Source organism: Podarcis muralis, chromosome 6 (assembly GCF_964188315.1).
Source record: "Podarcis muralis chromosome 6, rPodMur119.hap1.1, whole genome shotgun sequence".
In the NCBI taxonomy this organism is placed as follows: Eukaryota; Metazoa; Chordata; class Lepidosauria; order Squamata; family Lacertidae; genus Podarcis; species Podarcis muralis.
In genome coordinates, this window is record NC_135660.1 from 43,008,830 (window position 1) to 43,034,674 (window position 25,845).

The 25,845-nt window shown below is 40.8% G+C and overlaps 1 protein-coding gene and 1 long non-coding RNA gene across 2 annotated transcripts in view; one reads left to right on the plus strand and one right to left on the minus strand.

Annotated features, from left to right (window-relative positions):
• Positions 1-4,028: 4,028 nt before the first annotated feature.
• On the minus strand, positions 4,029-6,109 carry LOC114597565 (uncharacterized). Its single transcript, XR_003706855.2, has 2 exons — positions 5,971-6,109; positions 4,029-4,382 (listed from the first exon to the last, which is right to left on the minus strand). It is a non-coding gene; the product is annotated as an uncharacterized LOC114597565 (long non-coding RNA).
• FBXW4 (F-box and WD repeat domain containing 4) overlaps positions 5,756-25,845 on the plus strand; it is a 73,946-nt gene continuing 53,856 nt past the window's right edge. Inside the window, exons 1-5 of the mRNA XM_028730500.2 lie at positions 5,756-6,104; positions 19,299-19,394; positions 20,857-21,042; positions 22,217-22,349; positions 25,078-25,172. Of these exons, the coding sequence (XP_028586333.1) occupies positions 5,881-6,104; positions 19,299-19,394; positions 20,857-21,042; positions 22,217-22,349; positions 25,078-25,172 (734 nt within the window). The 5' untranslated portion in view covers positions 5,756-5,880. The remainder of the gene's footprint in view (positions 6,105-19,298; positions 19,395-20,856; positions 21,043-22,216; positions 22,350-25,077; positions 25,173-25,845) is intronic.

The following is a 25,845-nucleotide window of genomic DNA, read 5'->3' on the forward strand; positions in this document are numbered from 1 at the left end:
GTAGCTCTTGAAGGGGGGGGGGGGGAGAGAGAGACCACAGTCTACGGCTGTTTCTTTGACTCTTGCCTTTGCAATAAATAAGAGGTAGGCTCAAGCACTCTTTCTGTGAAGCTCTAATTGTTCATGACAAAAGCTTTCGGCAACCTACTAAAAAAAAACACACCAACCAACCCCCCCACCCCTAAAGAATGTTTCACTGAAATGGGCCCCAATTCTGCTACCAAAGGAGAACATGGGAGTTTTGCTATTGATTTTTAAAAAAGCAAGGTCAGGCTTCAAGTGTGAAAGGGGGAAAAAACCCTCTCCTAAAATAAATATCTTTGTAAGAGCCCACTAAAAAGACCCAGGATTCAAACACATTCCTTCTGGAGATCAAGGATGTCCGGCCTTTGAAGCCTGAAGGGTTGGGGCGTTTCTCAATCTGTGTGGCAGTCACACTGTGGCATTAGAAATTGTGCATTTGGAATTGTAAAGCATTTTAAATGGAATCTTTCAGAATTCCACAGCTGGCTGGTGAGTGACAGCCTGATATAGCCTGGGGCAGGGAGAGAGATGACATCGTTTGTATTAAAGTTAAAATGATCTCTTTGTGAAGAGATACTTAAGAACATTTTAGTAAACAGAGGCAATAAAATAAAAATCGATTAAATGGGATGAATTAAGGTTTGTGTGCTAATTAAGAAACCTGATCTACAAACAGATTAAACTGGAGTACTTGAACTTAAACCAATTGAATAATGCCAGGCAGCTTAGATAACTTAAATTAGCCTGTTTAGTACTCTGCCTAAACTGATTTGTGGACAGAAGCCAAAGTCACTCATATGTTTTTGCTCATATGCTTATTTGGGGTACTATTCAGAGTATATAGGGAGGCAAGACACATGAGGTCATTGTCCAATCAAGCCTACATCTTTAAGCTTTATCATACACCTATTTCCCTGTCTTCTAAGAGGGGTGAACTGAATATCCCTTGCCCACTGCTATATGGACATAGCTGGGGAAAGTATCTGAATAACTGGGAGATGTCAAATATCAGGATGAGTGGAGCTATACCATATTTTGGATTAACTGTTTGTGTAAGGGAAAGAGATAATGGTAGTATATTTTATTGTTCTAAATTCTGTTTTTATAAAAATATTTTAGATTACAAATTGCGTTTTTCACTGAATGGTCACAGCTCTATAGTATTTCATTATTTAATTAATTACACACATCACAAGTTAGCAAGAGGCCTATTTCTGCTCTAATAAATAAATGAATAGTTGGTGGACACCTTGGAGGATAAGAACCAACAAACTTTTTTTTAGTAGAAACAAATACTTCTTTCTAATAAATACATATATGCAGAAGACCTATTTGCTCTGATTTGTCATGGGCTACTTTTGTGAAGTAAAACCCATGAACCACGATTTGGAGAAGACTGCACCCCGAATTCAATGAAAACTTTTTTATCCCCCTTAATCCCTTGATAATTTTTTGTGCTTCTCTTGTAGAAAAGCAATTTTGCTAATCACCTTTGTGCCGATGCCTGCATTCCTGACAATAGCGTGAACAACTTCCATCAAGTCTTTGATGTGGGAAAGAGAGAGAGACACACACACATATAATCTGAAAACAATTCCATTCCTTGCCACTCAATGGAGAGCACTCTGCTTTAATAGAGAGCTGATTCTGTGGAAGTTTCTAATCCTTTCTGCCAAAGAAGAGAGAAAGAGACACAGCCAGGTAGCCCACCTTATTCAGGAGTTAAAATAACATGGTTTTGCTCTCAGAGAAAATCAAAACAACTCAAGATCAAAACCAGATTTCCCCAACCCTAACAGGACAGCCTCTCTACTCAGATAACTCTTGATCTAAGTGTGTAACAAGTAACTGGCTTTAATCCCTCAAAGTGATGGCGTTACAGATAAGTACCTTGCTAGTATCAGAGGTGTCTTGAATTTCAGAAATACACAAAAGTGTTAGCTAGAAAGAAAAACAAAACAGAAAAATCTCATCCGCATGACCTGTGTCTTTTGCTGAAAAGGTACAAAGCTCCAGCAGCATAAAGAGGAAGCCTTTGAGAAAAGGGAGTGCAAATAAAAACAGCAGTCAGGTAATGAACAGGTAGTTCTTACGCCTGTTGCCTTTTGGTTATGTTAGAAGCTTTGTGAACCACTTTGTGTACAGCACTACACACATGTACATTACATGTGATGCAAAACATAATAAAAAAAAGCTGCTGTGTGAGCCTTTTGCATACAGTGTGCTCATAAATGTGGAGAAACTTATTTCTGGGAACCGAAATCTATGTATGCTCATATTAACACAGTACAGGCATTATATTTTGTATGGCAGAGATGACAAAAAGGAATATCCCCCACATCCAAGTATTAAAGGTTGAGGCTATCTACCTCATTGGAACACAAATGGAATCACACAAATGGAGGCTTTGCTTCTTACACTAATCTGAATTGAGAAAGGCAACCCAGCTACACACTAAGAAAAAGATGGTCTGCTGCAAATACTGTATTCTCATATTTGCTGTCAGTTTCTATGCTTTCCTTTAAGCACCAATCTTTGCAGTGTGAAATATATGAAAATGCATTACCCTTCCACAGTGGGGCTTGTTATGACCACAAATCTCCTTGCAATGTAATGAAAGCCATCAAATCAGATAGATTATTATATTCAGAGGACAGATGACAGGGGGTTGGTTTGAGGGGGAGGCAGTGAGAGAGGGTAGTGAGACAATACATCAAGAGACACATTGCCACAACTCCAGAAACTGTCTTTAGGATATGAGGAAGCAAAATTGTGGGGAAGAGGCAGAGCGCCAGACTGCAGAAAGCATGTTTCCAGATTCCTTAGATGCAGCTTGTGACATCAGCAACCATAATAGTGCATGGAAGGCAAGGTACGTTAAAGCTTGAATTCCAATTTTGGCAACGATTTCCCTTATGTTGATGAAACTGTTAAATCAATGTGTATGAACCAATTTGTTTCTGAGTATTGTTACAGACTAACAAAATTAGTATGTTCAACAAATTATATAAAACAACTTGCGTATCACCCTCCTCATGGCTACAAGATTTACATCAGCTGAACAGATTTACATTTCCTTGGACATGCCTAACATCCTTTCTGCTATTATATGCTTAACTTTATATGCTTGACTTTATATACAAACCTTTCTCGGACAGGTGACTGTTAATTTACTCCATGAGTATCATTCAGATATTTTATTATTATTAATTTATATACTGCTTATATGCCAAATTGGTTTACTGTAGGTTGTGCAAGAATTTAAAAGAAGATAACAGCATTTCTCACCAACTTTCCTCTCAGTGGTCTCAGGAAATTCTCTCTCACACTTTCTGAATTTGTGGCTGCTACAGAACAGGTTTGTTGATGTTCTTACCTGTGAAGATCTTATAATAACTGGAGTGGTAAATTACTTCTCATGCAAATGTATCTCCACCTGGTATTTGAATCTTTAATTACTCTGCTTCCATGTACATATCCAAGTTAGCTGAGTGTTCATTAATGACCTAGGACCAAATTCAATGGATTCAAGTTACAAGAAAGGAGATTCAAACATCAGGAAGAACTTTTTGATAGTAAAAGCTCTTGGACAGTGGAACAGACTCCCATGAGTGGTGGAGAACTCTCCTTCCTTGGAGGTTTTTAAGCAGAGGCTGGATGGCCATTTTTCATGTGTTGCAATTCCTGCATTGCAGGGGGTTGGACTAGATGGCCCTTGGGATCCCTTCCAACTCTACAATTCTATGATTTTATGCTGATGGCATCCTCCAGTTTTCTTAGCTCAATTTGATGTAATATTTAATAACTCTTATTCTTTCATATCATACGTTTCCAGAATTTATTATAAATATAACAATTTATTTCAAATTCAGAGGTGAAAGAAGAGGTTTAACTTGGTCCTTGGTCCTAGGAGACTGTGGAACTGTGTTGAATCAAATGGTATGTTACTTGACTACTTGCTCTACTTGATGTGAAGACTGAAAACCACACTTTTCTGTCTTAAGTTTGTTTTCAACTCTGCTTTATTGAAGAAACATTGTCTGCAAGTTGTATTGCATTGAAGTCTACAATCATCATCAGGTCCAAAATGATATTTAATACAGACATTGCCATATACTACTGGAAACGTTGCAGCATATGGTTTAGCATCAGCTATTTTATTCCATTCAAAAACTGTAACAAAGACTGTATCCCAACCTTTTCTTCTCACATTCTGAACATCTTGTGCATCTTTGATGATCATCTGACAGATGAAGAATGTTTTGTTTTTCAGCTAGAAATGGTGTAGCATGTAATAGAGCCATTTCAAGGAAACAGTATGAAGAAAGTAGCTTTGCCAATATTTAGCTCCACTGACTCTGAAATAAAAAAGATGTCACTTGTATCAGGCATTTAGATTAATATTACAGTACAGCAATAGAGCACTCCTGTTATCTTAATGCTTGTGGCTGCCAAGGACCAGAAACAGACTTAGCTTCCCTGACAGTATTTTTGAATGTATCCTTTTTTTTCTCCCACAAAAGGAAATGGTTGTACTTGGTAATAAGTTGCACAGAGAATAAAACTTGCCCTGAGAATGGCTTGGTCCATATTGACAGAGATAGTGCAGAGGGAACAATGTATGTTTATTCACAAGGAACTTTGCAACATGTCCAATTTGCTGGATATTAATTCTTTGCATTAGTCTGCATGCTGGAGAAGCAGGTGTCAATATCTACATATTCTGAGATCTTACAGGAATGGCCAGAAAGGCTCTGAAGACACATTTGTTTCAAAATCAAAGTACATACTTTACTGTATCATTGGACTACTGTAGTTAGCTTGTGTGTCTATATGCTATATTTCAGCAGGAAGCCAGTTAACAAACTGTGCTTACAAATGACATCTTCAGTGAGTTGGAGTTTGGCTGGTGGAAGCTAAGCAAGTCATGGGCTCCAGATGAAGATATTCCTGCCCCCCCGCTCTGGTCTGTACAGCAACTTAAGGCAACTTGAAACACTGTGGAGGGATGGGGGAGACGACAACCTCCTGGTGTTTTAAGCAGTGAATGTGTACATAACCAGCACCTCCAACCATAAAATAGGTGTAAATTCTACCACAGGCTTTAATTTACTATGACACAAACCACGTCCTATTTCAGCATGTACAGAATTTTCTTAATTCTGAAACAACAGCCTGGGCAATGCTCATCTTCTCTTTGGGGAACTGATCCTGTAAGGAATTTATAAGACACATGTTGCAGTCATACATGCTCGAACACTTACTTCAATGGGAAGTAAACAAGCACAGGATTGCACCACAGAGATTAAAAAAAAAGCTTAGCACTCATATAGAATTTCTGGCATGTTCAAAGCGCATACACCACCTCAGTCTTAATCATTACGACCCTGTGAAATATGTCAGATTGTTATTATCCCCCTATTGCAAAACGTGCTTGTGTCTAAAAGAGACTTGCCTGTAACCAATGGAAAGGGAAGTGGCACGTTTCCCTAGCACAGTCCTCTTTTATTGGCGTTTGGGCTGCAGACGTGGGTTTTGCCTGCAACTGTACTATTCCAGCATTGAGAAGTTTGCGGATCGTAACATGACGATATGTTTCCTGAGGAGAGAAACGTGTCCCCGCCGTGCCAAAAGGGAGTCGCTCTGTTTCTTTCCCCCTTTTCTCACCCTGAAATCCAATGAACGCACTACCGAGGGCCGGTCTCCCGAGGGCGGGACGTACCCATGTGACTGACCGACCAGGCGGGGAGGAACCGCCGCCCCCGACTAGCGGCGGCCTACCCGGGCCCAGCGGCGGCGGCGGCGGCGTTTCCGAGTCTGTCGCTGCCGGGCCCGGGCCGGCGAGGCCTCTGCTCCATGGGGAGGCCGGGCAGCCCCCCGCAGGCGGAGAGCCGCTGCCCGCTGTGGGCGCTGCCGGAGGAGCTGCTGCTGCTCATCTGCTCGTACCTGGACGCGCGGGCCTTGGGCCGCCTGGGCCAGACCTGCCGCCGCCTTTGCCGCTTCACCTGCCGGGATGCGCTGTGGAGGCGACTCGCCCGTTCCTGCCTCAACGCAGGCTTCAGCGCGCACGGCGCCGACCTGTAAGCGCCTGGGCTGGGGAAAAGCCGGCTGGGAAAACACGGGGCTTCGCGGCCTAGCTGGTTGCTAAGGGGCGCCCTTGTAACCAAGGCCACGCCCGCTCTGTCAGGGGAGGTGGGGGGTTCCTGAAGTGCCAGGACCCGGCGGAGGAGGGAGGGAGGATGACCGCCGCGGATTCCCGCGGAGGAGTCCGGATGGCCTGGCGGAGGGGCGGAGATCTGGTTAGGGGCTCGTAATGGGCGCGAAGCAGCCTGGGATACAGAGTTAGTTCAGGGCCGAACTGTGCTTAGTTTTGTTGTCCCGGGACATACTGGCCTTAGGTACCTTATTAGACCCGGTATGTTGTGTCCTGGACCCATTGATCTGTGCCATCCAATGTTAGATCCCACAATCTTGCAAGGGACCCAGGCTTTTAGGACATCTATTACTGTGTCAGCGGGTGCCTGTTTTCACTACAATTTAGCATTGGAGGCACGCTTTAGGCAACACTCAAAAAGATGTACACTCTACAATTGTATGATTATATATGCTTCCAGAATAAGTGGAGTGGGGGCTTCCTTCTTGCAGCCCCAACCCTTACACCTGGCAGTAACTCCCATTGACTTCAGACTCTCTTTGAACTCGGTTGCATTGTCTGTTGGGTTGTACAGCCCTGGTTCTGAAGAGAAGGCAACACTTTGAGACCCAGGGATGCCTAATAGCCCTTGGGTCTAGTTGCATTTCCATGTGACATCCCAAACTGCCTTGAGTCTCAGATAGGGCATTTCTTAATAATTTATAACCTGATACAGAAAATGGAAGAAAAGCGAGTTTACTTCTTTGTCAGCATGGACCTTTCAGTTTTAATATGCAGGAAATTTAAAGGTCGATTAAAGGTGTTGTGTATTCCTGTTGCCATGGTAGTAGTTGTGGGCCTGCTGTGATTACTCAGGATACTCTGTGCCCCTCAAGTGTAGCAAGGCTGGAATCACAGCTGAATTAGATTGGTTCTTTTCTGACCTATGCTTAATTACTGATTAGTATGATTAAGTTCTACTCAAACTCTACTTAAGGGATGGAGTTAATGCAAAATTACAATGTTAAAACAATGCACTTAATGTACATCAGCACAGAACTTACTGATTTGCTTTATCTTCCTTTACCCTGTCCTCCGGGTTTGCTTCTGAAGTGCACAAACTGGGAAATGTATAATGTTGCACTTTCATGCGCATGGATCATTGCATTTGTAATTGTGTGGGAAACAAACTGCCAATATCATCAACATGTGGTGAGGAAAATTTCACTACTTCCCTGCCTCCTTTGTTTTCTGAAGAAATGTGTGGCATAAATTGCCCCATGATGTAGCTGGATGCAACAGATGCAGCATAGCATCTAAATAGTTTACATTTCAGCTGGTAACTGTCCAGCTGAAATGTTCATCATGTAGATGCTATGCTATATATTTAATAAAACCCAGTTTACTAGTAGTGACAATTGAATCAATGGTATTTTGTGAAGGAGTATGGGGAGGAGCTATTAGCTCCATACATCTCTTATATGCAGACCCCTAGTTCAATCGCTGGCATCTCTAGCTACATCTGAAGTAGTAGGTTGGAGAGAGACTCCTTCTTGAGACATTGAAGAGCTGTTGACAGTCCATGTTGATCAGGCAACAGCTGGTCTGCATGTTCTGGTTTGAGGGTTTCATTCACCTTTGGCCAACTCTTTGGGGACTAATGCCAGTGGTGGATGTGACCTAAAGCGAGAATGGTCATCTCAGACTCCCACACATGCACACTCTCCCATGTGCTTGCACACACAGGACAAACACACAGCTTTGTATCCTGGTTAAAGGATTAGTGGTAACTGGTGAATGCTGGTGTTGACATATCCCTTAATAGTAGTTAAGCGGCGAGAAAGTTGTCTTTGATTTCTTAACCATATTAAAACTATATAAACTCTTTTGGTATTTAACAACTTATGTGGTATTTTATTTATTTATAATAAGTATTTCTGTACTGGTGTATCATAAAATATATCAAGGTGGTGTACACTATAAGACACAATTTAATATTCTCACTTAATATTAAAGATACAGATAATCATTCAGGTGACTTAGTAAAAAAAAGAAATAAACAGCTGCAAGGCCTGTCAGTACAAGAGCCTTCAAGAGATGCTTGAAAGTGAGAATACTTGCCAAATCATTGCTGGAAGAATTTTCCACAGCATTGGACAGATGACACTAAATGCCCAATTCTAGTTGAGACCAATTGGGCCTCTGTTATATGGGGGACAATGAACACCATTCCTCCAGATCAACCTCAGCCTTCCAGATGTTTTTGGCCTGCAACTTTCATGATCCCTAGGTAGCAGGACCAATGGTCAGGAATGATGGGAATTGTAGTCTCAAAACACCTGGAGGGCTGAGGTTGAGGAAGCCTGCTCCAGATGATCTCACTTTTTCACCAGATGAACTCCTCTCTGGATGATTTTCATTAATTTGTTTTGGTGCTTTTCTTAGATAAATCTTGGATTTATTTTTAATAAATCCAATCTTTCATTTGAGTGTATCTTATAAGGTTCATAGGGGCAGAACCTGAAGTGTTTTAAATAATCTGATGCATTTGAATTAAAAACACCAAAATCTTCAGTTAATCATGAGCCAAGAACCATGAAATAATTATTAAAGTTGAAACAGATTCTACTGGGCCCGACTTAACATTAGTTGGATGGCCCTGAACAGTTTAAAGATAGCTTTAGAATTTAACGCTCTTTACAAAAAAAATCCCCTATTATGCTAATCTGTTTAAAAATGTTCCTGAATGGAAAACCAAGGAGACACATCAAGACCTGGGGTTGTGGGAGGTAGTAAAGGAAATTCCCTTTGCACTAGTGTCTTGAGCGATAGTTACATTGAAATCGGCAGGGGTGAGGGCTGTAGGATTGTTGTATCTTTCAGCACCTGGGATCTGCTTGCTGTGCTATATTGTCCTTCCTTCTGAGGAAATGAATTTTTGTATTTTTTCATTAACTATAAGCTCTACATTGGATGCAGGAGGGGGTCAGGTATACAGCATAACAGGTGCAGTAGTTGGTAGGGCCTCTACTCTTATTTCTAAAGTGAAAGGCTGAACAATAATCTGAAATTTCAGTCAACTGAGGAAAGTGTACAAATGAAAGCATATATAAACCTCTCGAGGTAACTTTAAATGTTCACTAGCTTTTCTTAAAGGCTTTTTTTGATTGCATTTTCCTATTGTATAGTGGACTCTTAAAATACCTCAATAGCATTATGAGTGTGACTGTGTGAAGAGTGGTGGGAAAATGTTTAGAATTGGCCTCTTCCTGTATTTTGCTTCTTATCCCTGGGCATTATAAGGCTTCCTAGATTTGAGCACATTGTGTGATAGTAGTACTGGGATTTTTTTTGCCTGTGGCCGGACAGTGAACTGGTTATGTGCTTCTTAGCTTGCAGTAGAAGACATGTACAGTAATACACTGTACAGCATACACTAGTCCTTGGACTTGGGTTTGATACTCCTGCCAGCGAACACTACCTATAACCACTTTCCTGCCAGATAACAGATGCATATCATGCAGCAGATGGTGCTATGGGTGGGATAAGGTGGGACCACAGTTACGGTGAAGCAGACAGCAACTTTGAATTTCTCAGATCTTGTCTGTGGGTGCAAGGGGTTGGCAGTTGTGTGTTAATTTTAGGTAAAATTATGAAGGTTTATATTTGTCTTGTTTAAGGACTTCAGAAAGGAACAAGTTTTGAAAATAAGTTGTGGTAGTCGGAGTCACAGCTACAGGTTTCTGTTGGCAAATTTCAGGGTTTGTTTGTTTGTTTTAATATTGCTTTCAACATTAGTTTTGGACTTTTGAGCTAACACCTCTCCAAATCCGACCATATGGGATTATTTCCAGCTAATCTCTAATATTCTATGTTCTTGGATGAGGTTCTTGAGTATGTATTGGCACCTCAGCTCCAGGTGTTCTTGGATGAGGTGAATTATCTAGATCCATTTCAAACCAGCTTTAGGCTGCATTTGACAGGAAGTTGAGAGATGGCTGCTATTCTAGATGGCTGCTACTGGGCCAACTTCTTTCCAGAGAAGATCCATGGGAGCCCCTTCGCTGCTGAATTTTAGCTGGCAGGCAATGTACATACTTATTCTGACATGTAAGCAATTACATATTTATTCAAATATACCTTTGGCCTCTATTATTATTTACTGGATTTCTTACCTGTTCTTCACCATAAAGTCACAGGGTGGGCAACAACAATATTAAAAGACAATATTAAAATCAGTTGAAACAATTTTGATTCAGAAGCATAAGGTGGGTCCTAATATGTGTGTATATATATCATGTGTCAAAAGTAATGGTAAAGAGTTGTGTTTTCAGTATACAGTGGTAACTTGGGTTACATACGCTTCAGGGTACAGACTCCGCTAACCCAGAAATAGTACCTCGGGTTAAGAACTTTGCTTCAGGGTGGGAACAGAAATCGTGCTCCGGCGGCACGGCAGCAGCAGGAGGCCCCATTAGCTAAAGCGGTGCTTCAGGTTAAGAACAGTTTCAGGTTAAGAACGGACCTCCGGAACGAATTAAGTACTTAACCCGAGGTACCACTGTAATGTAAGCACCTTCAGTTGGGCCCAGAAATGAACTAGCATCTGTAAGCTCACTAGTTTTGCCAGTGTAAATGTTGCAGTTTGCTCAACAGCCAGTTTTGTTTGTTGGTTTTACAGATGCTTTACCTATGTGTGCTAATGTTTTGTTATTTTATATTTTACTTGTTTTTTACTGTTCGCTAGCCACCTTGAGCCCTGTTTGTGGACTGACAGCATGCAAACAAACAAATAAGCAGTGTTCTGGTCTTGGAGGTTATCATCTCACTTAGCCCAAGGGTTTGATGGTGTTCTGGTCAGGTTTCTCTACTTTGACATTTTTTTGTCAGTTTTTAAAATGGAAATTACAGTTTGAGTATTACATTATAAGTTTTATTTTGTTTCCAGAAGCCTAGGAGAGGGAGACATTGGCAGAATATCCTTGCTGGCTATTCCTGCACAAGGATGAAAATAATCTCAGAACACTTTGGTACAGTCATCAAGAGTTGGATGCCTCAGGTTTCCAGCCTTGTGCACGACTACTAATGCTTTCCTATTGTACTGGAGGTGCCCCATCTAATAATTGTAGAATGCCATTTGCCCTCTATGTGAGCATACATTGTGGCTTCTGCTCTCTCTTTTTATGCTTTGAATTCCTAGGAGACCAGCATGGAATGAGCTTCTGTACTGTGCACAGCTGTGTATTGCAGGTGGGGTAGATTGATTAAGGTATTAGTCTCTAACATGATCTATGGTGGATTGTGCAGTGTTCTAACAAACAGAGTAAAAAAAACATTTCTAAATGTCCACCTGAGTATTTGAACTTTCTATTAAGTATGGAATTTGCAGTACTTGATTCAGAGCACATGGGAGCTAGGAAGCCAAGGTTCACAACTGTATTTATTGTCTTCAGAAGTTTGCAAAAGGTTTTGTTTAACGGTTTCTGTGTGATGATAAAAACTGAGTTTAGCATTTCTTTAAAGGCGGTGGCAGGGAGAAAGAGATTGTGATCAATCACCTGCAGGAGCAGGAAAGGGCCATTTGATTTTAATATAGTTTGCCCAAATGTACATTGCAGCAGGAAGAGAGGTCTTGTATTACAGTATGTGCACGTGGTGACTGAGTGCATAATTTGAAAAAATCGTATGCTGCCCTTCAGTAACCAAATGTCTATAAGAAAGTTCCCTTCAGATCTTGTAAAGCAACATCTCTAAAGTGCTTCCTGGTGTTGTCAGAAATGATGAGCCCCCTTCCCTGAACGCCAGAGCATTCTTTGCCGTTGCGGTTTTATGACTAGCAATGTGGTAGTTAACTTGGACTCTGTTTTATTCATCGTACACCTTCTTGTCATCTTACTCTTGGCCTTAGCTTTCCCTTTTAAACTTGCCTATTCAGAAATAAAAATATACCTGGGGTGAGCTGTAGCTGAGTGGTGGAACATAGTGCTTTGTTTTTTAAGCAAACACCCTGCACCTGAGGATCCTTGTTTGGAAATAAATTGTCTCATTTTGATAGGACCTGCTTCCAAACTGAAAGAGCTATGACATACTGTATAGTTTCCAGGCTACATATAGCTCAAATGCATTTCAGTGTCATCCATGGATTTTTACAAGAATTTTGATCATACCAAGGTTATATAACATCAATAAAATAAGATTTATTAAAGATTAAATTAAAATAATTATTGTGAAGATATGTTTCAAATGTGATGGTGTTATGAGATGTTTGGCTTGGAAATAAGGAGACAAATAAAAATAATTTGACTCCTCACCATACTTTACGAACCGTTTTAGGCCTATGTCAGATTACCCAAGGGGCTAATAGATTATATACTATAGCATTATATCTATAACAGTGGAAAGCGAAATGCCGGTGGACAACAAAAGAGGCTTAAACACTCTCTCAAGGCAAATCTAAAAAAATGCAGCATAAGCCCAGATAATTGGGAACATTGGCCTGCAAGCGCTCCAGTTGAAGAATAGCCTCTACCAAATGCGTCATGGTCTTTGAAGAAGCATGAACTCAGGTCAAAAATAAGAAACATGCTAAGAGGAAGGCACGTTTGGCCAATCCTCACCGTGATCAACTTCCACCCGGAAACCTACGTCCCTACTTTTGAAGGACATGTGGATCCAGAATTGGTCTCCACAGTCGCTTATGGACACACTGTTAAGACCATATCCATGGAAGACAATCTTACTTGGCTATGAGTGATCGCCAAAGAAAGGAGAAAGAAGATGTAGCTAAAATAGCTTTTTGATGTGGTATATGTCTAAGGTGACTCTTGGTGCTGAATAAATTGACTATTGTTGTAAGCGGGTGACTAAAGTAAGAGATAAATATGTAGGGTCAATAAGGTGATAATATCTTCATTTCTTACACATTGCTTCAGATTCTAACACAAGAAATCTAAAGCTTAAAAGGGGAACATTAACATTAAATCTTGTGTCTGTGTACTATGTCCTCTGCATTGCTTTCCCCTCCTACGTTTTTACCAGTTTAGGACATCTGAACTAGGCTGCTTAAACATGGATTCTAGGAAAATAAAGAAAAAGAAATATTTCTGAGCTAGATTGATAGCTCTTCAGAGTGACAGAGTGGATAAATGGTAGATAAGAAAGCTCCTGTCTCTTCATAATGTGGACAGCATGATGCCTGAGGGCATAGAGGGCCAGCGCTCCTATTTGGTTCAAGTACAATCCTGTCTCTGTAAGCATCCTAAAATGGTGCTTTACTAGGTTTAGGCTTATTTGTTGTGTTAGCACCATAGGAGGAAGGAGGCATGGTATGGTAATAACTTCCAAGTCAGCTTTTGCTGGTGGGCATGTGCAGGCAATCCTTTAAATCTGAAAAGCTGGTGCATTCCCTAGTGGAAGTAGATCCAATAAATGACTTGTAGAGCTGGCTTGGATGTCACAGTAAATCATGGTTTGTCATGATAGCAACAAACTGCAGTGATTTTGGAGCTCGCACACCATTCATTCCCTTCTCTTATCCTTTGCAATGACTGTAAAAAGAGGATTGGAAGCCTCATTTTTTTTCTAAACTGTGGTTGTTTCATCTGAAACCAAGAAACAGTAGTTAATCTAATTATGGCTTGTTTCAGCAAACAACACTTAAGATTACCCACTGTTTAGAGTTTGGATGTAACACTAAACTGTGGTTAATCAAAATAGAAGTGAAAGTTTCTTACCTCATTTTTGCAGTTGTGTTTGGGGAGGAACGTGAAAGGGTTTTCTGGCTTGTTCTTAGCACGAGAAACTATGGTTTATTGCAGTGTCCACAAAATGGCCTCACACTGGTGCTTATACTGACTTTTGGCTCTGAGAAGAGCCACAAAAATTATTATTTGAAATAATCAAATATCAGTGCAGTTAAAAAACCACAATAAAAGAGTTGAAGAAAATACGGCAGAGCAAAAATGTCTCAACCTCTTGTCTAAAGGACAGGAGAGAAGGAGCCTGTTTAATTTGCTTTGGGAGAGAGTTCTACATTTGGGGAGCTGCCACTGTAAAGGTTCTAAGTAAGCAAATTACACTAGTGCTTCACCAATTACAGTTGCTCCTGATCCATTTCCAGGCACAATTTAAAGGCTCGGGATCAGGATACCTAAAAGGTCACCTGTCTCCATATGTGCCCACTTGGGACCTAAGATCTTCATTGGAGGCCCTCAATGAGCTTTGTTGCTGGGTAAGCTGTGGCAGGTTACAAGGGAAAAGGTCTTTTCTGTGTCGATACAGAATGCTTATGGAATGCTCTTCCCAGATGTTTACCTGGTGCCTACCACAGCCATTTTGGCACTTTTTTCATTTTCTCGTGCCTTTTGATTTATTTTAACTTCAAATCTGATTTTTGTATTTATTTTTCGTTTTATGCTGTTTTTAAACCCCACACCCAGACTGTCTTGCTATTGCCCGATCTTCTGAGTTTCCCTGACAATTTGCTGTGGGGTCTGATATAAATTTCCAAGCAAATAAATAAAACAATTAGAACTCAATCTGAATCCATGGGCATTTAGATTTCAGACATGAACTGGAAGTTAATACGCGATCCAAGACATTCTTGCAAAACATCAGCATTTAAAGTGGGAATTCTTCCTCATACTTTCAGTGCACATATTTTTTTGCCATTTTGGACCAGAGTAGGAGGTAAAGCGTAGAGACTGCAAACCGACCCTCTAGTCTCTTTTCCTGATTGTAAAAAAACGAGATTCTTAGGTGATGGCAATCTCTGTGTGTTTTTGTTTAAAGTGGGTCACATGCCCAGGAATGCAGTCAAATTATAATGGTGACAAAGTGCCGGAAAAGGGAGGGAGATGGGGGGGGGGGGGGAGAGAGAGCCCCAGGCGATGGAAAGAGAGCTGGGAATACTAGAGTCTGGCTAGGCCTCAGGGCCAGGTTAGAGATTCTCCAATGCATTAACAGCTATAAGAGATGTTTGTTTAAAGGGATATTTTCTTCTTAGGGGTGCTTTGTCATTTTTTAAACAATACAGGTCATCAAGAACAGAGAGGGATGGTCAAGAAGAATAGTTGCACTCCTTGGTGCACTTGCTCTTGTTTCTTCTGCTATGTATCTTATCAAACTTCATGTTTAATAGTTTCAAACATTACATTGATAGAGAAATTCTACATGTGTTATTTTTTAAAGTAATTGTTAACTCAGTTAACAAAGTAAGGGACCCCTGACCATTAGTTCCAGTCGTGACCGACTCTGGGGTTGTGGCGCTCATCTCGCTTTATTGGCCGAGGGAGCCGGCGTACAGCTTCCAGGTCATGTGGCCAACATGACTAAGCCGCTTCTGGCGAACCAAAGCAGTGCACAGAAACGCCATTTACCTTCCCGCCAGAGCGGTACCTATTTATCTTTTTGCACTTTGATGTGCTTTCGAACTGCTAGGTTGGCAGGAGCAGGGACCCTATCGTGGGGATTTGAACCGCCGACCTTCTGATCGGCCAGTCCTAAGCTCTGTGGTTTAACCCACAGTGCCACCCGCGTCCCATTTTGTTAACAAAGTATCAATAAGTAAATAAATAAAGCCACAATCCTAAACATACATCCTTGGGAGCAGGGATGCCCACATTGAATAAAAATGGTTTTTTTGGGGGGGGGCAGGTAAACTCTACTCAACATAATCAATCACATGACACAGCACACACAAACCATTTGAATAGCAGTGTCCATAAACTTTGCGGTGAGTGGCCCCCTCACATATTTTATGGGGGGGGGAAAGGGACCTCAGGCCCTAGGAGTTGGCCCCTATGCTTGGGAGTAAACCTCATTGAACAAAGTGGGACTTACTACTGAGTAGACTTGTATAGGATTCCCCAGCGAAGCCTCTCTTTGTGATAAAAGAAATTCAAGTCAATGTGAAGGTGATAATTGCTTAAAATACATAAGAATACGTGGCAGGTTTAAACTGATACAAGGTGAACTTCCCATGCTCCTAAAAATTGATGGAAAAACTTCACGGGACAACAGGATCTAAACTTAATTGACTTTATTAAAACAATATTGTTAAGTCAGTATTAAAAATACTTTTATTGCCGGGGCAGCTATTCTGGTTTGAGTTGCAGGGAACTTCAAGTCCTTCAGTAGCCAGTGATTAATATCCCTCTAGTATCACTTGTTCTAGCACAGCTTATTAGGATAGGAAAAGAAACTGTTTAAAAGCAGCACCTTACTTCACCCATTGTTTTAAATCTCTTCTGTGCCTCATGTTTTTTTAGTTCTATCCACTGATGCATGAAAAGAGCTTTCTTCTTTGTTAGCCCCCACCGCTAATGGGGAACTAGACATCTTCTATTCAGTCTCATGTTTGATGGATGGAATTGCTAGCAAATCTCCAATTGCAGACTTCTTTTTTTGTTGTTTGGGGGCAGAACATGGTTCATGTTTCTACTGCTATCCTTAAGGGTTAGCTTACTGCTGTGATTTTCTTAGAGACAGTGCTTGCTATAGTCTTGCATTTCCAGTGTAAGGGGAAGTGCCATGGGAAGGCAGTTGGTATCTATTTGTCCTTTTGGAGGTTACCGTCCAGCACAGAGTTAGCTGCAATTAAGCTCCACAGATTTGGTGGGACTTACAGTGCAATTATATGCATCTCTGCTCAGAGCGAAACACCATTCAGTGGGTTTACTCTCAGGTAATTGAGCATTGGAATGCACCTTTATGTACCCGTAGCTGTGTACTGGGTAGTGGTCCATGTAAGCAAGCAAGAGTGGTTTCCTGTTGAGAGCAGAAGAGTAGAGTGCTCTCAGCCATTGGTGTTTGCTACTGGGTCTGTCTATAAGTTAACCTACATCTATATCAGAATTGGCCTCATTTAGTACCTAATTTTACTAGTCTAGAAGACTTTATGGAATCTAAGGTAACCTCTAGTATTGTGGTCTTTCCCCTTTAAAGGTCACCTTCATGATGGTGAAACAGAAGGGGTTTGGCTGAGTTACATGGGATGGGGAAATTTACAACAGTAATAAAGGGTGTTGTAATAAATCCTTAAAGCTCCAGCTGCCTACATATGGACAGTGCTGCTGCAGGCAACAATGGAGTTTTATACTTACTTATACTGTACCTTCAAAATGTACATTAGTGCTTTTATGGTATAGCAGGAGTGGGGAAACCTCCAGTCCACAGGCCTTATTCGGCTTGCCAGTCCCTGGAGACTGACCTATCAGGACTTTTAGGGAAAACCATGGCCACCTTTCTTGCACCTAACATTTGAAACTTCAAGCTGCAGCTCAAATGAAGAAAAATCAAAAGCCCATTATAAACGTGCCCCTGATTCTTTCCTTGAATCAAAAGGAAGATTTAGTACTGGGTAAAGCGTAACATAAGGGAAAAAGAAGTATCTGCCACAGAGATCTTACAATACAAATCTCAACACTGGTCGACAACAGAGGGAGGTAAGAAAGGGCAAGGAAAGGGTAATGGATGGAACGTGAACAAATGCCGTTACACCTGCTTAGGCTACCCCACTGAAGTGGTCACTAGCTAACTAGCCTGAACTCACCTTTCTAGTTCCATGAGAACAGAAATCCTTTCCAAGTTTGTGTTAATAATAAACAGCCACAATAGCCCTTGTGCTGTTACCTGCCGTGCATTTGAACGGTTGGTGCCCGTGAGCCTGGTGCTGGAATGCACAAAGCCAGGACAAAAGCATTCCTGCAGTTTTGTTCCTCCCACTGTTGCCTGCTTAAAGTAGCTTTCTTTCATGCAGAGCTCTTAGAGGATTCTCTTTATTTGCTTTATCAGTTCACCGACTGCTAAATTTAGACTCTAGCTCTTGGTAGTGTTAAAATAAAACCTCCTTGGCCTCCCTGAGTGATCATGTTTGTGCCTAATTTCAGAGATGAAATGGGTTGGTAGTACTACCTTGCTGGCTTTGCACCTGGACTAGTTGGTAACTTCCACCTTGCACGTTTCTTTTGGGCTTGTGTGTGAAGATTCATTGCAAGTCACATACTTTGAAATGGGAAAAAACTATTTGCCATGGCTCCGGAATGTGGGGAGAAAAATCCTGGCTTGGTTTTCTTTTTGGAATGAGCTTTTCAAAATTCGGAAGTGTAGGGTATGTGCCAGCGCTGCAAGTGGAAGTGTAACTGGACTACTGGCACACTAAATATAGTGCTGTAATAAAGGATTTTTTAAAAATGGGAATCGATATCTTGATTTGTTTCGTGTTTCAGCAGAGCGTTTGGTACATTACCTCATGTGAAATAATTAAAATGTAAAATACATTTTACACTGCAGTCCTGTGTAAATTTGTGCCATAGCAAGTTCCATTACATTAATGAAGTTTACTGTCAAGTAAAAGTGCATAGAGTTACAGCCTTAATTGCTAAAAGGAAGCTGACAATGACTTTATTTGAAAGGTAAATCTCTTGAGGAATTGGATGTATGGATAATGCCATTATATAGATTAGTCACTAGGTGGCACTTAACATGATTGTATCTCAGCGATGTCCAGTCTTTCCTTTTGTTCTGCTCTTGCTTAAGAGAGAAAATTAAGCTTTTGTCAACCTTCCTGAGTAGCATGTCCTCTAAGCCTTCTCTGACAGAGCATCATTTTTTGGAAGGTTGGTCTGGGTTGCTGTTTTGAGTCATATGTTCATTTAGCAATTTTAGTAAAATTTTGCCCTCCTGTAATTTCAAATCTGTAATTGTCTACATGAGGAAAGACGTATATTTTTTTCATTCCTGGGTGTTTTTCTTTTGCTGGGACAATTATGCAGTTGTCTTCTTGAGATCTGTAGCAAAACTAGTCTGTGGCTGTATAGTTATGACTTGGATCTATCATGAACTGGTTTATAATTCCTAACATAAAATATAAACTAGCAGGTCATAATTTTAATGATTTAAGGAGGCACAAAAACATGATGGAAAAAAGAGTGTTGAGAACTGAAAATTGCTCAAGCTGATGTAGTTCTACTTCTGGTAGCTTTCAGCAATACTACAGTGGCATTGGTTGGCAAATGTTATTTCCCTTCTTCCTTCAAGCACTGGGATAGTGATGGAGTCATCTAGTTCCTTTCTGTTATGTCATTAAGCTGATGGAGTCCTACCCAGCCCTGACTTTTCTCTAATTGCTCTTTCTCTGCAGAGTGGCTGGTGTTCCAGTGAAGGAAAGGGTCAAGGTTTCTCAGAACTGGAGGCGTGGACGCTGCCGGAAAATCCCACTCCTCAGATGGAAGCGCAAGCAAGTGGCTCCTTCTCTTTTCTCCTGCCCCATGATTTTCAGCTAGAATTCTCTCTGTCTTTTGGAGTTCATCCCATTTTTTGTCTCTGTTCAGCTCTTGCATCTCTTTGGTTACACAGTGTTTGAGCCTCTTTAACTTTTGGCATTCTGAGATTGGGTAGCTGTTGATGCTGTTTTCTCTGCAACCTGCTTTCATTTGCCAGTACTATAATACCAAAACTCCCTGAATGCTCTGTGTGTTGAGTCATATTCTCAAATTATCAATGAAAGCTCAGTGTCCAAGTTGCTTGCTACTATGCAGGAAGAATATCTACAAGCAGAAAGTGGTGAATCAGCTAACTTTAAACAGGAGTGTTTAAAGTTGCTGCTGATAAATTGCTTCTCTTTCCTCTCAGTTCCAAAAGGATTAAGTGCTTCCTCCCCATCTCTACCCATACCCAGCAAATACCAAGTTGTTACTCATTTGGTTCAGGAAAGTTTTTGCATCTTTCCTCCTCAATATAGTGCTCATATTGTGAGGGAATTGCATTGTCCCAGTACTAAAATGGCAGATTTTGTCGCTGGAAAAATTGTTTTCCTCCCAGCTAGTGCAAGAACATTGAGGAACTTGAGATGCTACTGGGGATGAGTTGCCACCTTTCATGCCTGGACCATTCTTTGATTTCCATGCATTGAATTTTATTATTTTTCTATCTTTTGAGACTGAGTGTTCTCCCCTTCCTCACTATATGCTACTTAAATTAGAGTGGGGGGGGGGGATTAAGTAGCATAGGGGGTGAGCAGGGAAGACAATATCCAGTCTCTGATTTTTTTAAATGCTAAACATCACCAAAGTTACCAGCTCTCCAAAGAACTGCCTGCTTTTACATGGATCACTTATTAACATAATATTTTTCAATAATAATCATTTGAGGCTTGTTTGATTCCAAGTCTTTGGATTACAATGATAATAATATTATTAAGGTTGTGAACCACCCTGTGATCTTTGGGCGAAGGGCGGTATAAAACACAAACAAACAAACAAACAAACAAACAAACAATATATTTTTTGTCCTTCTTTTAGGGAAAACCCCTTTCCAAAGACAGTTAACAAATATAATCATAAAAAGATAACACCATACATCACATAACAGCAAAAGTAAAAGCTTTCTCTTCACACCAGCAGTAAAATAGCACCATCAGTTTAAAATCACAGTTTAAGATGGAGGGGTAGTACTTGGGTGTGTGTGTCACATTTTCTTTTGTATATTTTCTTACAGCTTTGCCAAACAGGGAGATACCTCCCCACAGCAAGGCTATATATTCTATGGGCTTTGGTGGTTGGGTTAGAGTTAGTACAAATATATCATGGGATTCTTTAAAAGCATTTGGAAAGGCCTGAAGTTCCATAATAATTAAGAGTTTAGGATGTTTGTAAACTGTCAGCATAGTTTCTAATATTTTATTATATTTCCCCCTCCAGTTTAATGCCCTGGATGCAGCTAGATGATGACTACCTCTACCTATCCCAGGCAGAAGACATTCAAGTTTATTGGCTCCATCCCAATGGTACCAGCTTGCAACACTGTTCCCAAGCAGTCTTCTCTGGCCACCAGGAGGACGTGTGCCGCTTTGTGCTTGCTAATGGCCATATTGTCAGTGGAGGAGGGTAAGCTCTTTGTTATAGGGAAATAAGAAGGAGGGTGATGGTAGTTGAGCATCCAACATTGGTTTATAGGTGCACTTGAACAAGAGCTGGAAGAACTGACTTTCAGAGCTCCTGCATTGCGTGACTGACTTTTAGTTAAAGGATCCCTGTTTGGGAATCACTGGGCAAATCAGTCCCCATGGCCAGGGTGGTGTACATGCTGTGATTCTGCAGAAGTGTGAAATGTTATATGGGGCAACAAAATTCAGTTTACTGAGAATTTAAGCTTTCTTTTATTTTGCTCTTAAAAGGCAGGCTTCTGGCCCTTAAAGCTGCAAGGATATGATCAAAAACTGAAGGTTGATTGAAACAGATTTCCAATGGTTGCAGTTGGAGCGTCTGTGGCCTGCATAGCCTTGGTTATCAAAAAATGTGGAATAATTTATGCAAAATAAGAGATTATGGATTTTTGCTCAGTTTGCATAATTTATGCATGTGGCTAAATTCAGCTTCTCTTGGTACGGAGTATGGGTTGCTTAATCACAGCTTGTATTTCTTTTTTAGTATGGCATACACAAACAGCCCTCCCCAGGCCTGTCCTATTGCAAGACTGTGACCAAGACTGTTAAACCATGTGTGTGCTTTGTTCATTTGCCATGTGGGGGTCATGGATTTGCCAAAGAAACCTTTTAGGACATGTGAGCAAGTCCTTTGTTGTCTGCATAGCCTTCAGTGGCAAATTAAGTATAGAATGTATATGCTCTATTAGATAAATACTTCCTGAATATCTCTGTATACTAGTTTTTGAAATAAATGAAATGAAAGGGCAACTTTGCATCAGTTTCTATCATTGTTGTACCTAGGGGTTTTCAAGACCTATTGGTCTCAGAGGTGAGATCTCTCCTGTCTGCATGTGCTGGGTTGAATGTATGTGTAGATAATGTGTTGTATTTAGGAAATGAAACTACTATTGTACTGGTATATCTCCAGCTAGAACATGAAGAGCACTTCTACGTCATGCTCTCTCAAATCCGTCTTTTACATTTTCATTGGCAGGGATAATCTGAAGCGGAATTCAGTAAATTGACCCTCAGTGAAGGAGAGTAGTTTTGGATATGAGAAGCTCTCATGCCATTTGCCTTGTGGCATTTGTTCCAAGGAGATGCACCTTCTTCACTGTGGTTTTGTTTTTCAGAGATGGCAATATTGTCCTTCATAAACTGAATGGCTCCTTCAGCTTCAAGTTCTTGGGGCATGAACAGGAAGTGAACTGTGTGGATTGTCAAGGAGCTATCGTTGTGAGTGGTTCACGGGACAGAACAGCAAAGGTGAATGTGCATGTCTTGCTTTATACTTATAGGAGTGTCTCTCATTTCTGGGATTTTCTTACATCTATACAAGTTTATCTCAAATGTTTCAGACATGTATCTCAGAGCCACCTGCCCAAAGTGGAGTAACACAGACATTATATAGGCATGCTGGGATTTATGACAGTCAAAAATCAGATTACAGAGTCCTGTTTCCATTGCCCTTTAAGGCTTCTGTCTGTTAGTTCTTTTGCTGAATTGAGTGGAGGTCAGGATCCCTTGGAGGATAGAATATTTATACAGCCATTTCTTCCTTCCTTTATAAGATTCTAGGGCTGAAAGAGCATACATGCTTAGTTTAGAGCATGTGTTGGGAACCTGTGGCCCTTCAGATGATGATAGACTACAGTTCCCATAATCCTTGAAGGTGGATTCCAACAACATTTAGAGGGCCATACGGTTTCTGGCCCTTGTTGAGAGCCAAAGTTTTCACTGTCTGAGTCATTTTTATTTTCCTAGAGAGAGATAGGGAGAGGCAAGGTTCTCTCTGTGTGTGTTTTAGCTAGAAATTTAGTTGTGCTAACAGTGATGTGGAGCAACAGCTTATTTTTTCATGAGCTTTTATTTACTGAGGTTTGGGGTGGCAAGCTGTCAGAGAGAACACATGTAGAGGGATTTAGTGTTTTTCTTCCCCTGACATTACCCTTACGATGGAAGAACATTCTTTGGGGTAGTGATCAGAATTAGTACAGCTTCAGTGAACAGTCCTAGCTTTTCTGATTCTACGCTCCCTACTCTTAGTTTAAGATCTGAATCTGGGTTTCTCTAGAGCTGCTTTCAATGAGCAGAGCCTTTTGCATGCAACAATTCCCACCCAAGCAGCCAGCAGACTGTGTCTTAACTGATAGTTTCCTTATGGGGCACTGACCAAATGGTTCTGGCACTGGCCAAATGGTTCTGACAATTTGGAGAGTCAGAAGAAATCCACTAAGAGGATAGGCTGAACAGCAGCAGAAGAATGTGAAGTGTTTCAAAAGTGTCAACCAGTGGCAAAAATGGTGTATTTGCTGTTTACGTTATTTGTATTACGACTCATTGTTTATTGTCAGCTGTTTGCTTCCTTGGAGGTTTTTAAGCAGAGGTTGAATGGCCATCTGTGATATATGCTTTAGTTGAGATTCCTGCATTGCAGGGGGTTGGATTAGATGACCCTTAGGATCCCTTCCAACTCTATGATTCTTCTATGATTCTATGAATCTATACTTCCTACCTATGAGAACAATAAAATGCTGGAACTTCTACAGCTGGTATCTTCAACCTTTTCAGACCCAGGACCTACTTTTAACCCAAACATGCATTTGGGAACACATTTCTTAATATTTTACTGTATGTTCAACAGTGCTCCTGTTGTGGGCCATCAGGCTGAGATCTGAATAGAAAAGTAGCTCAGTTTCTGAATTTCAATCACACTGAATTAAACTATCCATTATGTGGGATTCTTTGATGCCCTGCCACTGGAATCTTGTGACCTTGAGGGCAAAATCCTCAAAGTCAAAGGGAATTCTGCTTTAATTGTGCTCATTGTCTTTTTTAAAAAAACCCACAAATGGAATCTGGCTCACCTAACACTCTTCCAGCCTGATCCTTATGAGCAGGGAATTTGCTTTTATTTTTACCAAGTGACATTTTCCTTGTGTTGACTCCTAGCTAGAAGGGAATCCCTAGTAGGTCTCTAATGGGAACTGTAAGTGCATTGGAGGGATAGTGAGTGTTGATTAGGGCTGAGCTTTGAGTAGCTGCTAATGCACATTCCTCATTGATAGGCACCAGATAGCATGCTCCCAGCAATATTTTTAACCTGTATGAGATAGGGGTGCATTAAAAGAGCTCAACTTTTCTGCTGCTTTTGCTGACACTAGGTGCCAAATTCCCCTCTGACACCGAATAGCCTGCAATCCTGAGCATTATCAACAAACAAACAAATACAACACTCCCAGCTTTGAATTCCCTTAAGACATTGGGGGATAGTTGGAGAGGGAATCAGAAACTAAAATCTCAGGATCCAGAAAATGGGAGATGAATTTGTTGGGGGTAGAGGAAAGAAATGATGGTATTCAAAATGATGTCAGGAACACAAGCTTAAGCTTTATTCAGTATGTCAGTAACAGATTTCTGAAAGCTCATAAACAAGTCACTTTACCCTGGTAATAAACAATGTGTATTGTGGGAGAACAAGTATTATCAAAGTGTGAATGTGCATTAAGGGATTTGAGCATGTTTTAACAATTAGTACAGAAGGGGGCACTGCACGGGAAATTAGACTGCCCCGTTCTCCATGTGTTTCTATTGTTTTGCAACAAACTTGGAGAGAAGGCTTTAAGGATTTGCCCAGACAGGGAACCATAAGAATAAAGATGAGATAAAATCTAAATTTGTTCTGACATGCAGACCTTCAACATAATTTGAGCAGATGCATTTCAGATGATTGTTCTCTGCTTTTAGCACCGGAACTGGGACTGATTTGGACAGAAGCTGCTACTAATCTCTTCTATCATTTCTTTGCTTAGAAAGCATGCAGTCAAAATATCGCAGGGGTAAAGAAGTTGATTTAAGTTTACTCTGCTAATTTCAAATTGTGCTCCCAAGATTTCTTTGCGAGGGATCGTTTCCAAACACAGCTGCTGTTAACACTTTTATCTTGTACTTTTTTGTTGTTTGATGTTCATTTGCACTTTCTCTCTCTCTCTAGGTTTGGTCCTTATCACCAGGCAGAACTGGGCAGTGTTTGCACACCATACAGACTGAAGACCGGGTCTGGTCCATTGCCATTAGTCCATTATCAAGGTAACAAGATATAAAAATTGCATTTGAATGTATGCACACCTCATGTTAAATCTGGTTTTTCTTTAGGTCTAATGTTCCCTATTATACCAAGTATTCCGGAGGTCTAGAACTCAGCATTTAAATATCATCAGTTCTGTGATTCAAAACCCTTTTTTGTGTAGAAACAGTAAATTAGGTAGATAAGAATACTCTATATTTTTTTGTGGAATTCAGAGCATTTCCTTCTATTTCTCTTGCCCTTTGGGTTCTAGAAAAAAGAAGTTTCAACTTGCAGAATACTCTGGTCTGTATGGGTGAAGTCAAGGGGTGCACTGACTTAGATATTGTACCAAACACTTTCTGCATAAGGATCTTTAGTTTTCTCTTTTTTTCTCTTCACCCAAAGCTTACACTTGCACAATACCCTTGCAAGTGCCACTTTGGCAAGAGCAACATTATATCCTCTATGCCTATGAAAGCATAAAAAGTAAGTTGCACTTTTTTTGTGGGAAGGGACGAGGGTTAGCTTTTCGGCTGTTGGCTGATTTTTAATCTTTTCCTTGCCTTTCTGCATTATGCAGTGGGGATCTGTACACACTCAAAGCAGCTTAATTGCAAGTAATGGAATGTGATTGAGCATGGGAGTAGTTCTGTCACTCACCGCTGTGTCACAAGCTGTATCCAGTTGTTGCCA